Source organism: Crinia signifera, chromosome 11 (assembly GCF_055691185.1).
Source record: "Crinia signifera chromosome 11, ASM5569118v1, whole genome shotgun sequence".
Taxonomy (NCBI): Eukaryota; Metazoa; Chordata; class Amphibia; order Anura; family Myobatrachidae; genus Crinia; species Crinia signifera.
This window is the reverse complement of record NC_139227.1, coordinates 72786173-72802371: the sequence shown is the minus strand read 5'-3', so window position 1 is coordinate 72802371 and position 16199 is coordinate 72786173. Positions and strand designations below refer to the sequence as shown.

Sequence of the window (16199 nt, the reverse complement as noted above, 5' to 3'; positions counted from 1 at the left end):
ACCTGACCAATCGCAAGCTGTCATGCAGTAGGCAGCCGGAGTAAGGTGTAAGAAGAGCATCACAATGATCCTCGGGGCCTGCAATCACATCACAGTTTTAAGTGATCACAAATGCATGCAAGTGGTTTGCCCCTCCTCCTGCGTTTGCATTTCATGGATTGCATATGATAAGGTGCTACATTATATGTAATCCATGGTGAATCAGGCCCATAGATCACATGGACATTTGTTGCATTCACAAATGTTATCATCCATTGTTGCTACTGTTTCGTGACTGTATCTATATATGTTGTGATATCATTATAACTTTGGTATTGCAAGTAGCTGTTAACACCTGGTGTACTGCACGTTTGTAGTAGAGGCAGGTAAGTCTGACATTATGACGTTGTGTGAGGCGTTAAGAGGCCTTGCAGTGTGGGGAATGCAAAGTGTGAGGATCACCTGGCTGTACACGTATCTCAGCATGAAGTCTAGCAGGAAGGATTTCCCTTTGCGGAAAGCACCAGCCACAGATACCACCACGACATCGAGATCCCGGATGTGGTCCTGGAGAAGCACAGAGGCCAGCGCCTCCTCATCCAGCTGGAACGAATGATCCTCCTTCTGCACGATAACTACCTGGACTGGACCAGGAGTTAACGGAGCCATGTCTGTGTTAGAAAATGAGAGAGAAATAACAGAGAGAGGGGTATAAAACATAAGTATCAGATTGAACAAACAGGCCTATTTTTCAGCACAGATTTAGTGATTATCCACTTACAAATCAAGCATGTGGAAAGGATCAAAACAATGTTATGGACTGTGAGGGAGGAAAAAAAGTTAATCGCGAGGCTACAAGTTGGACTTTGAACTTTACTGGGACGCGCTAAGACAAGTCAGAGACTGAAACTATATAAGGATGTTAGGAAAAGCAGCATTACCACAAGAATACAAGTGTCTGGGGCAGAAGGCTCAGGAAAGTGATACCAGCATGGCTGCAGAGGTCCGCACCCAGCGGTGGAAATGCAGCGTGACGTGCCAACACCTCTGACTCACAGCACACAGAGTCTACTACAGATTTTGTCATGTATAACCTGACACAGAGAAGTATGGGGATGATGCATTCTGTGAGACACAGGGAGGGGAAGCAGAGGAGGGGCAGCTGCAGAACGAAAGAGGGAGAAAGGATAGGCCAAAGCCAAAGCACACAAACCAAAGAATAACCTGTAGAGCTGCATGCTATACTAGCGTAGAACACAATGAAGCAATTATACTGTTACTACAAGGGTCAATGTGGCTACTAAGCGAGAACACTGGCCAGCTACAACGTACATAAAGGGGAATTCAGTTTTTTGGGGGCCCAATATTTGTGCTCGCCCCTTCCTGCAGGAGACAAGCAGAACTTCCTCATCGCACCCCATAGTTTAGACGAGTATTTATCATAGGATAGACAGACATTAGGTCTACAAGCATTAGGTCTACCACTGAAGGTCGACATGCATAAAGGTCAACATGGATTAGGTCGACACACGCATTAGGTCGACATGGGAAAGGTCGACAGTCAAAAGGTCGCTAATGTCAACATGGACACTAAAAAAGTGCACTGCATCACCTCACATGGATTGATGTGCTCACCATGCTTCTCGCTACGCTCGCCACACTATTTTATTCTCCCACCATGCCCTAGTGGATGGTAGGGCATGAAATACCGCCTGTCGGCACATGTATCGACATGGACACCGAAACATACCACCACATCCCCTCGCATCGTTCGCTGTGCTCGCCATGCTTCGGGCATGGTGCCTCGCTACGCTCGCCACACTATTTTATTCTCCCACCACGCCCTAGTGGATGGTAGGGCATAAAATACCGCCTGTCGGCACATGTCTGCTCAAAAAAACAAAGTCGAAAAAACCCCATGTCGACCTTTCAACCTGTTTGTGTCAACCTTACCCCTGCCGACCTAATGACCGTATCCCGTTTAGACGGGTTGGCACTGTACCTTAACAACACTTGATTAAAAGACTCCCATATCCCCTCCGTAAAACACACAGATAGGGAAGTAAAAAGCTTGGCCAGGCCAAAGTTAGTTTGCAGGAGGCGTGGTCTAATCTTGGGAGGTGTGGCCATGCACCCTTAGAATAAAATACAGAAAAATAGGACTTTAAGGGCCTCCCTCGCAACAATGCAGCCCAGCACAAGTAACATGTGCTGGATTGAGAAGAGCTGCTGCTGCCCGTTAACGTGGGCCTAACTGTGCCCCGGCATTAGACCTGGGCCCAGGTAATTAGTACCCCCCCCACACACACACACACACACACACACACACAGAAAGAGATGCAGAGGAAACGCACTGCTCTCGTCCTTTGTGTTGAAATATTTGCAGCGATCTGCGCCACCTTAATGACCACATTAAATAACTGAGATTAAAGCCTTTTGCCATGCACTGCTTCTGAGGTGCTTTTGGGGGGTCCCCATTTAGTAAAACTGGGCCTCCTATGTCGAGCAGTGGCCGAGATTTGACATCCAATATTTAGTTGAACACTTTTAGGCACTAGCTGTGTACACATCTATACAATCCCTATTTCTTGTAACCGTTCGGCCAACCGTACTCCCGTCGGACCGTCCACAAACAACAGCCGACACGCACGTACACACCTGTACAATTTTACTTGCGACGTCTGATGTACTCCCGTCCAAACAGTCGCAAGAAAAAGATTATACCACCGTACACACTGGCATATATTCAATGCCGTCGGCGAGCGGTGACTGCGAGCAGGACTTTTTGCTCGCAGTCACCGCTCACCCTGTCAGTATTCAACTGACCCCCCCTCATTCGCAAATTCCCCCTCGCTCCGTTTTTTGAGCGAGGGGGAATTTGCAAACGTGCCTCCAAAAGCTGCGAGAGCCGAGGCTAATTACAGCGAGTTTGCTGCACTAGCCGCGGCTCTCGCAGTTTAGGGGAATCCTCGCAGTTCTGTGACTGCGAGGATTCCCCCGGAACGTTGCATAGTGCGAGCGGCCGGCGCGGGGGTTAAACTGCGAGGATCACTGGTTTTCTGTGATCCTCGCAGTTTAACCCCCTCGCCGGCCGCTCGCACCGGCATTGAATACTGCACACTGTCTCGATTTGGGCTATTGACACGTCACACGTGACCAAAATTATCATAATGGGCTGGGTTAGGGCATAATTATAGCAGTCACCCTTTTACCTATTAAGAAAAAAAACGGCGTGGGGTCCCCCCCCCACGGCCGTAACCAGCACCAGGCTGAAAGAGCCGGGGCTGGTATTAAAAAAAAAATCCAAAAAAAAAAAAATCCGGAAACCTGACAAATAGGGCTTCGCTGATTTTTTTTTTAAAACCAGCCCCAGGCTCCAGGTCCGGGGCTGGTTCTCAAAATACGGGGGACAAAATGACCAGGGGTCCCCCGTATTTTACAAACCAGCCCCAGGCCAAACCAGCCAGCAGGGTAATGCCACAGCCGGGGGAAACACTTATTATATAAGGTCCCGCGGTCAAAGCATTCAGCCCTCTGACCGGTCAGCCTGGCCAGGGGTCCTGGGGAAGTGGGGACCCCCCCCCAATAAAGGGGTCCCCCCCTCCAGGACTTACCTGCCCAGGCTGAAGTAGTTAAATAAATACACACTGACACATTAGAATAGAAAAATAAAAGTTTAATACATACATTACACACACATACTGATACTTACCTATCTTGAGCCCGTCAGTAGGTCCCAGGGTCCAGTCCGGTGGCTTGGTTCCGGGGCCTTGGTTCCGGGTCTGGGGCTCCAGGGCTGAAGAGTCCGGGGTCCTGGATCCGTAGTAATCCAAAGGGTTACCTGGGGAAGGAAGTCGCGCTGCTCCCGGCTGCAGTGGTACCCGCTCCGCTGTACAATAGAGACGCAGAGATCCTTCTTCCTCGGCGTCTCTACTCAGAATGATTTCTGGCCAATCAGGAGCTGAGAAAGGACTCTTCAGCCCTGGAGCCCCGTACCCGGACCAGCCCCGGAACCAAGCCACCGGACCAGACCCTGGGACCTACCGACGGGCTCAAGATAGGTAAGTATCAGTATGTGTGTGTAATGTATGTATTAAACTTTTATTTTTCTAATGTGTCTGTGTATTTATTTAACTATTTTTTTTTCCTGTGGAACTACAAGTGCCAGCGGGCCCTTTAATGCCCCGCATGCTGGGACTTGTGGTTCTCCAAGTCCCAGCATGCGGGGGAGGCATGCTGGGACTCATAGTTCCACTGGAAAAGACAATAGTTTTTATTCTATTTTTTTTACACTGAATCAGCCCAGTGGCCACTGCACAGGGCCACCGGGGACAGCACCAGGCTTCAGCCTGGTCAAGTAAGTCCTGGAGGGGGGGGGGGGGTCCCCACTCCCCCAGGGCCCCTGGCCAGGCTGACCGGTCAGAGGGCTGAATGCTTTGGCCGCGGGACCTTATATAATAAGTGTTTCCCCCGGCTGTGGCATTACCCTACTGGCTGGTTTGGCCTGGGGCTGGTTCGTAAAATACGGGGGACCCCCTAGTTATTTTGTCCCCCGTATTTTGGGAACCAGCCCCGGACCTGGAGCCTGGGGCTGGTTTTAAAAAAAAAAATCAGCGAAGCCCTATTTGTCGGGTTTCCTGATTTTTTAATACCAGCCCCGGCTCTTTCAGCCTGGTGCTGGTTACGGCTGTGGGGGGGACCGCACGCCGTTTTTTTTTTTTAATAGGTAAAAGGGTGACAGCTATAATTATGCCCTAACCCAGCCCATTATGATAATTTTGGTCACATGTGACGTGCCAATAGCCCAAATCGAGACAGTGTGTACGGTGGTATAATCTTTTTCTTGCGACTGTTTGGACGGGAGTACATCAGACGTCGCATGTAAAATTGTACACGCCGTTTTTTTTTTTTAGTCACCCTGCCAGAGGATGCAGCTATGGAACGCCCAGCTTTGGCAGTATAGTCGCAAGGATGGCAGCATATCGGTCGAACGTGCCTACACACTGCACTTTTGTACCGATATGGGGCCGTCCTGTCAGATGAAACTTAAACAGCAAAGAACCGTCGACCGACCGAGTATGGACGGTCAAGACAGTTTTTTGCTGTTTATCGCTCGTACGGGACAGCGTACACACATATACAATTGAACGGCTGTCCGACCCAGAACGGGAGAACGGCCCGACAATTGTATATATGTGTACCCAGCTTTATATGATGGATGGTCAGACAGCATGAGGAGCAGTAAATAGTATTTGTGGTACAATAAAAATGAATTTAAGTAAACACTGCTCCTTACAGGTTAACGCCCACCTCCATGCATAACAAGCAGACCTGAACCCACAAGTGAAACTTCCTGCACACCAGTACTACAAACACAGCCTTGTATGCCAACCACAATATGCAGCTCTGTGCCAGTCTCATGTCACCCATTCCTGCATTTCCTCATTCTTACCTCACGTGGCATTAGACAGATTGGAAAAAATCAGGCCGCTAGTGTGATCATATATATTCACACTTTGTTTAGCCTAATACCCTGGTGGTCAGAACCGTTCTTGCCCAATGAAAGCTCAGGCAATCTCTAGCAAGTCTACATTGCCTACAATGTGTCCTCCAATACTAGCACCATGGCCTTTTCTCTCCATATCCTATGTACACTACAGGAAACATAGCGTGTACCAACATGTCCATGATGAAAGACCGGTTCACCTGATAAAAGGCAATATCAACAATTATCCCGATAAATGTGTGCAGGATTAAAACTACAATATTAAAAAATTGGAAAATGAGGGAAAATTTGACTAAATTGGGAGTTATATCGAAAATAGGATGTTGCTCATATCAACCATCAGATTATATTCCTATAGAAGGTACTAAATAAAAAAGTAGAATCTAATTGGTTGATATGGGGAACATTCCATCTTCTATAGAACTCCAATCTTAGTACATTTACCCCTTATACACTGTAATATTGGTACACTCAAGAAAAATTTCGCCACCTGAGCTATCAAAGCAAGTGCTAAGCCCAGAGGCTGATTTAGACCTCAAGGAGCCCTAGACAAGATACCAGTTTGGGGCCCTCCTCAAACAATCCATAGCACTATACTGTTGCTGCTGATTGCAGCCGGCATCCATAGACCACCTTGGCATGTGCACAGTCATATCGGCATTACATACAAATCTGAATCAGGCTCTAGGTCTTCTGGAAGTTGGCTTAATACTGATATCATATTTACAGTCAACTGACAGCCAACATACACTGGATGACACCATTTTGTCCAAATATTTTTTTGTTATCCTATCAAAGAACATCAAATGGGACTTTGGGAGTATGGACAGGTCCATGAGATGTCATGACATCACGTGTAAGCCGCACAATGCTCCCCTGGGAGTGTTTTGGAAAGCCAAACGCCTAGGTTGCCTTGTGGAAAATTTGCCACTGGCTAATGGTGCTCATAAAAATATGTGACATCGCATCTTATGGTGCCCAAGTGCTTTTTTTTCCAGTATCCAGTGTTGCATGCCACATCAGGTGCTGGCGGCGGTATAACGGAGCACTGTGCAGTAGGGCTAGCGTGCGGCAGTGGTCAGTAAGGGCGGCAGAATTTGAAAAAATAACTTTCAGCCCTGTGGACCTAATGCATGTCAACTTAGTGACTGTATCCCAGATGCAGGGACAAAACTGGCACACTCTGAGGACAAAATGGCTATTTTGGTAGGAAAGTGAAACAAATACGTGTCCTTAATTATGGGTGCCAGATGGGTTCCCGACAGTCATTTACCCAACGTCGGGATCCTGACTGTCAAAACGGCGACAGCCGGGTGCCCCATGACCCCCATAGAGGGAGAATAGAATAGGTGGCTCGTGTAGCGAGCCACCCTGCCTGCAGCGTGGCGAGCGCAGCGAGCCTGCAAGGGGCTTTTTTGCGCTCGCCATGCTGTCTGAGTACAGGCAGTCAGTATCCCGATGTCGGGCTAATGACTGTCGGGATCCCGACTGTCGGAGTCCCATATTGCACCCCTAAATTATAACCGTTATCTGAGGAAAGCAGGCAAGGATAAGAACAACCCATTTTCAAATATTTTAGAAGACGCTATAGCCCATTAAATACAATGAACAAATGAGCTGGCTAATTCCTATGAGAGTTGTGAGAGTAAAGTACACTCTACTTCAAATCTATACTTTTACATTGTAACAGCAACAAGAAAATGACTCCAGCCCCCATCAAGTAAGTAACATTTGCAAAATAAAAAGCCATGTAACAAATAATAAAAGCTCTGCCATTATTTATTCAACAGCAAATAAGCCAACATGAGCAAGTCAATTAAGCTAAATAAGTACACCCCAGTTAGCCTGGAATGGGCCAAGCAATGCTGAAGTCCATCACTGTACAGTGAGAAAGCTTATTTACAGATGGGGGACAGAAAACAATTCCAGATCAGCCTGCATACAGTCAACACTGCATTTATTCTCCTCCAATTAAACATGTGGTTTGACCTTCTGGCCAGTGGCGGGCTAGGCAGGGTGGGAGATAACTTTTGTACATGTTAAAATCGTAGTCTCTCAATGGCTCAGACCATTGATGCTGGAATAGAATATATGCCCATGGAGGTATACTCACCAGGGCCACTCCCTTGCGTGTTTCCCCCAGGCTGAAAGTGGTCAGCCAGCCCCTACTCCTGAAAGTGCCTAGAGTAGGTCACATGATGCAAATGCTGAATGGGAGGTGACAACTCAGAGCAGAACAAAGAGCTGTAGAACACAGTTAATGTCTCTGATACCTTTGTAGGATTATTATTATTTATTTTTTTAAGACTATCTATATTTACAACAGTTATTATTAACACGTGTGGAAAATCATAGATTTAACTCCACACTTAACAAAAATATATTTCAGAAGCAGCTGAGCAATAATAACAATACAGACATTCCTCACTTAAAAACCGGGTTCAGTTCCTACGACTCGGTCGTTAAACGAACGTGTATAAAAATACATAATATAAATATATAAAGTGGAGTACACTTCTAAATAAAGAAAAGTCATACTCCTCCTATTCTCTGACATGTTGCGGAGACGCTGCAAAATGTGCTCAGCACGGGTCACTTAACAGTCTGGGTGGGTTGAAAGTACGAATGATTAGGGGGGTTCAAGGGCAGGTCGTAAGTACGAGCAGGCGGGGTCATAAGTCTGAGCAGTCGCAGTGCGGCCGATAAAAGAAGGCCAGGTCTAAGTCTGAGCAGTCGATAAACAGGTAGGTCGTTAAGTGAGGAATAAAAGAAGAAATGTGCCAGCGCTGGCTGAATAATTATGAAGACCAGACGGTATCTCAAAATTATTACAAATTTAATTATACATATAAAAACATGAAATAACAAAAATTATAATAAAAACAATGTATAATAGTTAAAAAGAGAGAGCACAAGATGCTTGACTGATATATGCGGAGCTCCACTAATGTGGAATGAAAATTGAGAGTTGATATTACCATCTGTAGTTGGCTGGTGTGGATGACAGCAGCAATATAAGTGATGTTGCAGTCCCGGTTGATATAGTTCCCTATGAGGGGATGGGGGTATTACTCCCTATTTGGCGTCTTCTCCTTTTAATGTGGATCTTTTAGGAACTAAGCTGAAGTCCCATGCAAGTTTTTGTAATCCAATAGAAGAATGTGGAGATGATGGACGTCTGTGGGAGAAAGGGCATCACTTGGGCAGATGGATATGAAGAAATAATGCAGCTCAACGCGTTTCCCCGGATGTTTGCTGTCCGGCTTCCTCAGGAGCAAGTGTGTTGACACTTGCTCCTGAGGAAGCCGGACAGCAAACATCCGGGGAAACGCGTTGAGCTGCATTATTTCTTCATATCCATCTGCCCAAGTGATGCCCTTTCTCCCACAGACGTCCATCATCTCCACATTCTTCTATTGGATTACAAAAACTTGCATGGGACTTCAGCTTAGTTCCTAAAAGATCCACATTAAAAGGAGAAGACGCCAAATAGGGAGTAATACCCCCATCCCCTCATAGGGAACTATATCAACCGGGACTGCAACATCACTTATATTGCTGCTGTCATCCACACCAGCCAACTACAGATGGTAATATCAACTCTCAATTTTCATTCCACATTAGTGGAGCTCCGCATATATCAGTCAAGCATCTTGTGCTCTCTCTTTTTAACTATTATACATTGTTTTTATTATAATTTTTGTTATTTCATGTTTTTATATGTATAATTAAATTTGTAATAATTTTGAGATACCGTCTGGTCTTCATAATTATTCAGCCAGCGCTGGCACATTTCTTCTTTTTTACCACATTGTTTTTTGGGTCTGACAACCCAGTGCCAGCAGCTGTTGATAGCGCACCACTCACCCCCCATACGTTAAGTGAGGAATGTCTGTAATACATTTTTACAAACGTCTTTGGAGTCGCTCCTATTACACCTGAAGGGTGCGGATGATTCGCGAGTTGTGAATCATCATGACACAGGACACAGAGCGCATTTTACGGCTGACTGAATTCGCTGAAAAGTGCTCGCACCTCCATAGGTCTTTCAGCAACTTCGGCCCTGCGAAGGGTGCAAATTAAAATTAATTCAGATGCCGTTTTCAGCGTTAAAACGGCAACTCACACCCTTCCGGTGTAATAGAATCAACCCCCCTAGAGTCCTGCTGTAGAAAAGCGATATATAAATACAATTATTATTGCTCTTTCACCAATTGAACACTGCACGAGTCGCTGGAATTAGCTGGCATTCTGCAGAGGTAAAATGGAAACGAAAGCCCAGTTTGGGGCTTTTAATTCTACTTATTTGAAGAAACAAAAAATAAAATATTAAAAAAAAAAAAAAAAAGTATGGAAATATTCAAAAACATTCAAATTGGAAACATTGGAGTTTGAACGTGGTAGGATAATTGACACGAACAATGTTAGACCCAGGCAGAAGTGGAAAATGATTTTTGAGGTGTGCCCAGGAGAATAAACGGAAGAAAGTGAAAAAACAAGGGAGAAAGAACTCGGTACTTGTGTATTAGCAGGGCGCCCGGCTACGCTGACAACGAACCTTAGGCTACGTTGTCAGCGTAGCGTAGCCAGGCACCCTGCTAATATGTGTGTAGTGCATTATACTTACCCTCAACGATGTCCACGGCACCAGCGTTCCCCTCCTCCTCCATATCACTCCTAGTTAACGGTGTCCCCGGCGCCAGCGTTCCCCACCTCCAGAACTCGCCTCCTCCATGGCACTCCTAGTTAACGGTGTCCCCGGTGCCAGCGTTCACCTCTTCGGGCACTCGCCTTCTCCATGACACTCCCCGGTGGCAGCAATGTCCGCAATTCAGCATACTGCCGCTGGGGGAGCTTCACGTGGTTTCCCTGCTCCCCCAGCGGCACTACGCTAATTGCGTACATTGCTGCCACCGGGAAGTGTCATGGAGGAGGGAAACGCTGGTGCCGGGGACATCGTTGAGGGTAAGTATGATGCACTACACACACACACACACACACACACACACACATTTCAGCCACTAACACAATAATATCCCCACTATCCACGTCATACCCGCAGTGTCCACGTGGAGTACATTTTATAAAGTGTGGCGAGCGCAGCGAGCCCGAAGCGTCACACTTTGGGCTCGCCACACTATATAAAATTAACTCCACGCCCACGTGGACACTGCGGGTATGACGTGGATAGCGGGGATATGAACCATTGTGTATTAGCACAGCTCCTGAACAAATTGTGTAACTTACGTAGTTTACGTTGCCAGTATAGTGGTGTATTGGTATTCTCAATACGCAAACTACGTAATGGGCGCCCAGCTAATACACAAGTACCAAGAACTCTTTTTGGAAAACAATCTACGGTACTTGTGTATTATCAGGGCGCCCAAGATTTCAATCGTACGACATAGTTTTGGTCGCATTGCATCGCATGCGATCCGATTGCACCCGATTTTTAATTGTACAGGCACCCAGATGGGTGATTACTATGTTAAATGCACCCCCATTGTTAACGCCACCCGAAGCGTGGCAAGCGTAGCGAGCCCGCGAGGGGCGTCGGTACGCGTCCTCCAACCTTTTCATACCCCACTATCCACGACGGATAGCGAGTCACCGAACCGTGGATAGTGGGGGTATGAAAAGGTCGGATGACGCGTACCGCCGCCCCTTGCGCCGCCGTGGATAGTGGGGGTATGAAAAGGTCGGAGGACGCATACCGCCGCCCCTTGCGGGCTCGCTGCGCTCGCCACGCTTCGGGGGTGCATTAAACATAATAATCACCCATCAGGGTGCTTGTACAATTTAATATCGCATCGCATGCCATTTCTAATGGCATGCGATGCAATATTTTATCGTACAGTGCGGGTCTGTGGGCCCGGAGATCGGGTCCCATCGCATACCTTAATTGGTGATATGCGATGCGATGGGCGCTCTGATAATACACAAGCACCCAATCTACCAATTGTTATTGAAGTTAAAATGTAACGTTAAAAAATAGAAATTAAAACAGAGGTTGCCAAAATGTTTTGAATCACAGTGCCCTAGAGTATCTGAATTTTTTTCATAGCGCTCCTAGCCCAAATGAAATTTAGAAAAATAAATATCTATAATTTGCAGAATTATAATAAATATAGAATTAATAAATATCTATAATTTGCAGCAATATGTTAAATTCAGTCAAAAACAGGATTCGCTTCGGTTTCTTCCCATATTTTATAAATGGCAGCCACCAGCGCTGGTTTTGCCTATTACATTGACCATGAATAATCTGAATTGTCATGGACTCCTGAAAGAGTCCCAAGGCACACTTTGTGAACCAATGAATAAAAATATAGAATCCAGAGACCGCAAAGGACTAAAAGGAACACAAAACTACAAGTGCAAAAGCAATGAAATACAAACAATTACAGGAACGTGCCAGTAGGAGCCAAGTATTGGACAGATAGAACATAAAAACAATTATATACATAGTTTTTGGCTTGGTTTTTCACATATGTTATCTCAGAACCTAAAACCAGATATACACTAGATATGTCGTTTCTGGACAATTTTCTGGCTCCACTGGTTGTTAGATACAGTATATCTTCCGAACTGCCATTCTGCATGGCCAACAGGATGATATATCTCATGTGGCGTTGTGCCATGTAATGAAGGAAGGAACAAGGAGTCATTATATGCTTCATTACATTGTTCTGATGTGTACCACAGATACATAATATCAGCCTGTTGGCCAGCACATCGGCCAGGTACACCGTTCTAGTGTGTAAACTTAAAGAAGCTTCGGTACTTGTTTCCTAGCACGGCGCCCCCGATTTTGATCGCACTGTATCTTATGCAATTGCATCGCATGCAATATAGCCAAAAGAAAAAAGTTTGGTACCGTGTTAGCCAGTTGATAAGAAAAGTTTTATTGTTCCTCAGTGAGAAAAACAAAATAGCAATCTAGCAAATATGATACCTTTTAATGGCTAACAAAAATAAATGTTGTTAAAATGCAAGCTTTCGAGACTTCTTATGTGGGGTACACACCAGGACGACCACCGTCGTTCACGACCGATAGACGACCATGGAACGATTTCCCTTGGACTTCCCGGGAGCTCCCAGGCAGTCCCCAGCAAACGATTAGCAAAAATTGTGTTTTTTTGCGGAACGATCTAGATCCGATCCCGATGCGCCCGCGATGGTCGTTAAGACGGTCGGATCGCTGGTTTTTGTTTTTTTTGCAAGAACACATGCGACCGTCGTCAGATGGGCCTTTGAAATTTGAATGAAGGGGCTGGACTAGCAGAGGGGGAGGACTAGCAGAGGGGGATAGGAATAGCAGCAGCCATTTTAAACCAGTGTATTTCTGCTTTGTTACTAGTGAGGCTTGGTTTATACCTGCTGAACGCTGGACATAGCTATTTACACATTACTTTGTTTTGCCTGCCATTACAAAGTGTCTTTTAACCCTGCACTATGGAGAATGCAGTGATGGGTAGTCACCAGCAACAGTACCTGCTCTATTATGCAGTTTTGAAGCTCAGGCGTCAGAGAGCCCAGCGCAGGAGAGAAAGATCATGCTGGACAAAGCAGTGGCTACTTCAGCGTCAGACTCGTTCGCACATGCCACTGCTCAGGGACATCAGGGAGAATAACCCAGACGATTTCCGTAACTTCTTGAGGATGGATGATGCCACATTCCAGGAATTGCTGCGTCTGGTGACTCCCCACATCGAGAAGCAGGATACCAAGTATCGCATGGCTATCCCTGCTGAGGAACGGCTGGTGGTCACCCTGAGGTTTCTGGCGACAGGACGGTCTCTTGCTGACCTAAAGTTTGGATCCCTCATCTCCCCGCAAGCTTTGGGCCTCATCATCCCGGAGACCTGCAAAGCCATTGTGAAGGTGCTGCAGTACCAGTATTGCAAGGTAAGGATGAAATATACACTGTACACTTTATTGTGCAAACAAAATATTTTTATTTATAATTTAGGCCTAGGACAGAAACAGGTTTTTTAGGCCTTTCATGGTTAAAACATGTAAAATAGTAAATAGATTGTGTCAACAAAAATATATTATAATACCATATATAAAAGATATTGTACAAAAACACACACTATATATAAAGATTTAAGTATGTATGACCCAGTTTAAACTTTCCCAATAAGTACGGGCTACTGTGTGGCAGAGGATGTCTGCCGCAGATAAGTAAAGGCTGCGGCCCACATGGCGCATGGCGCAGATGCAATGGTCCCGGCCACATTGATGTGCGCCATACGCCATGTGAGCAGTGGCCATCACATACCTGCAGCTGAGACCATGTCTGCCGCACAGTACCCCATACTATTGGTAAAGACAAAAGGGCAATAAATGGAGTTTGCTATCCAGATTGAGGAGAATCCTGTTCTCCCTCTGGTAATGCAGGTACAGGTAGCAGCATATAAAAAAACAAAAAACACACTCTGGTAACTTCTGGAACAGGCACTTACAACAGTAGGGATAAGGTACTGTGTGGCAGAGGATGTCTGCTGCAGATATGTAAAGGCTGCGGCCCACATGGCGCATGGCGCAGATGCAATGGCCCCCGCCCCATTGATGTGCGCCATACACCATGTGAGCAGTGGCCATCACATACCTGCAGCTGAGACCATGTCTGCCGCACAGTACCCCATACTATTGGTAAAGACAAAAGGGCAATAAATGGAGTTTGCTATCCAGATTGAGGAGAATCCTGTTCTCCCTCTGGTAATGCAGGTACAGGTAGCAGCATATAAAAAAACAAAAAACACACTCTGGTAACTTCTGGAACAGGCACTTACAACAGTAGGGATAAGGTACTGTGTGGCAGAGGATGTCTGCTGCAGATATGTAAAGGCTGCGGCCCACATGGCGCATGGCGCAGATGCAATGGCCCCCGCCCCATTGATGTGCGCCATACGCCATGTGAGCAGTGGCCATCACATACCTGCAGCCGAGACCATGTCTGCCGCACAGTACCCCATACTATTGGTAAAGACAAAAGGGCAATAAATGGAGTTTGCTATCCAGATTGAGGAGAATCCTGTTCTCCCTCTGGTAATGCAGGTACAGGTAGCAGCATATAAATAAACAAAAATACACACTGTGGCCCTTGTGTGGCAGAGGATGTCTGCTGCAGATATGTAAAGGCTGCGGCCCACATGGCGCATGGCGCAGATGCAATGGTCCCGGCCCCATTGATGTGCGCCATACGCCATGTGAGCAGTGGCCATCACATACCTGCAGCTGAGACCATGTCGATGGTAAATGATAAAGTAGCCTATTTTTTAAGACAGATCCTCAAAAACAGGACACTCTGGATCTTCTATCAGTAAAGAACTGTAGAATTGACGGTACTGGGGGGGTTGAGAAGGCTGTGTAGGTGTTGACTGGGTATGTGTTGGAATTGTGCTCGACTGGCCTGCTACGGTGGCAGGCGGAGTAGGCACTGGTGATTCTAATGACAGTGGTGTGTCTGGTGCACTACCAATGCCAACTATTTTAGTGCCACTGTTGAGATACCCTAAACTGCCATTATACACCAACTCCATGCATAACTTTTCAAAAGTAAGTTGCTGGTCAGGAGCCATGTTGCGAACACACTCTGCCACATAAGTGAAGTAGTTGTCATGTTTGTCCGGGTTTCTTTGCAGGACTTGATGTGCCCGCATCATAAATTCTTCATGTGCCGCTGCTTCTCCTTTTTTTCCTTTGCCACGCATTTTTTTGGCACGGGGGAGTGGTGGAGTGGGTTCCAGGGTGGGTGGCGGAGTGCGTGCCGGAGTAGGAACTTCGTTAGATGTGCATGCATTATCAGATAGGACAGATAGGTCTGGGGTTGCAGGTGGGTAGTCACCAAGCTGTAAAAAAATTGAACATGTTTACTAATCAATTCTATTTACTTCTAATTTCAGTTCCCTACCAGCGTGAATGAATGGAAAGTCATCGCAGAGGAGTTTGAACAGCGATGGAACTTCCCAAATTGCGGTGGAGCCATTGATGGCAAACATGTCCGCATAGCCCAGCCTATCAATAGTGGTTCCTACTATTTTAATTACAAGGGCTATTTTAGCATTGTACTAATGGCTGTGGTGAATGCCAACTATGAGTTTATCTTCCTGGATGTAGGAAGGAATGGCCGTGCATCGGATGGTGGCACTTTCAAGGACACAAAGTTCTACGAAAGGCTCATAGCGAACACCCTTCACTTGCCGTCTGTCCAGGAAACTAAACAGGGGCTTAACTTTGTTTTTGTGGCTGACGAGGCTTTTGGCCTGCACGAGCATGTCATGAAGCCATATGCGCAAAGGGGCCTGAACCATGACAAAAGGATCTTTAACTACAGGCTATCCAGGGCACGGCGTGTTGTGGAAAATGCTTTTGGCATCCTGGCAAGCCGGTTTCGCATTTTTCACACTGCCATTAACCTGAGGGTGGACAAAATTGACTGGGTTGTCACGGCGTGCTGTGTCCTGCACAATTTGCTCCGCAGAAAAGCCACACAGCAAAGGGCTACAGGCACAGCACTCCAAGAAGACCAAGAACTGCCAGAGGAGGTAGTGCAGATATCCTCCTTGCAAACCCCAACACAACGCTACACAGGGAGTGCACGAGCCAAACAGGTGAGGGAAGAGTACATGGCCTACTTTAATGGGGAGGGCGCTGTGGATTGGCAGGAGGAATCAATTAGATAGCCAAAAAAATAGACTCACCGATG

General features: G+C 46.4%; 1 protein-coding gene across 2 annotated transcripts in view; it reads right to left on the bottom strand.

Annotated features, from left to right (window-relative positions):
* ATL3 (atlastin GTPase 3) overlaps positions 1–16199 on the bottom strand; it is a 51004-nt gene that overhangs the window by 26901 nt on the left and 7904 nt on the right. Inside the window, exons 1-2 of one of the 2 annotated variants that reach the window (XM_083164767.1) lie at positions 921–943; positions 442–650 (exon numbers count right to left, since the gene is read on the bottom strand). In XM_083164767.1, coding sequence (XP_083020893.1) covers positions 442–648 — 207 coding nt within the window. In that variant the 5' untranslated portion in view covers positions 649–650; positions 921–943. Of the gene's footprint in view, positions 1–441; positions 651–920; positions 944–16199 lie in introns of those variants that run through there. The other variant, XM_083164766.1, reaches the window with a different exon arrangement.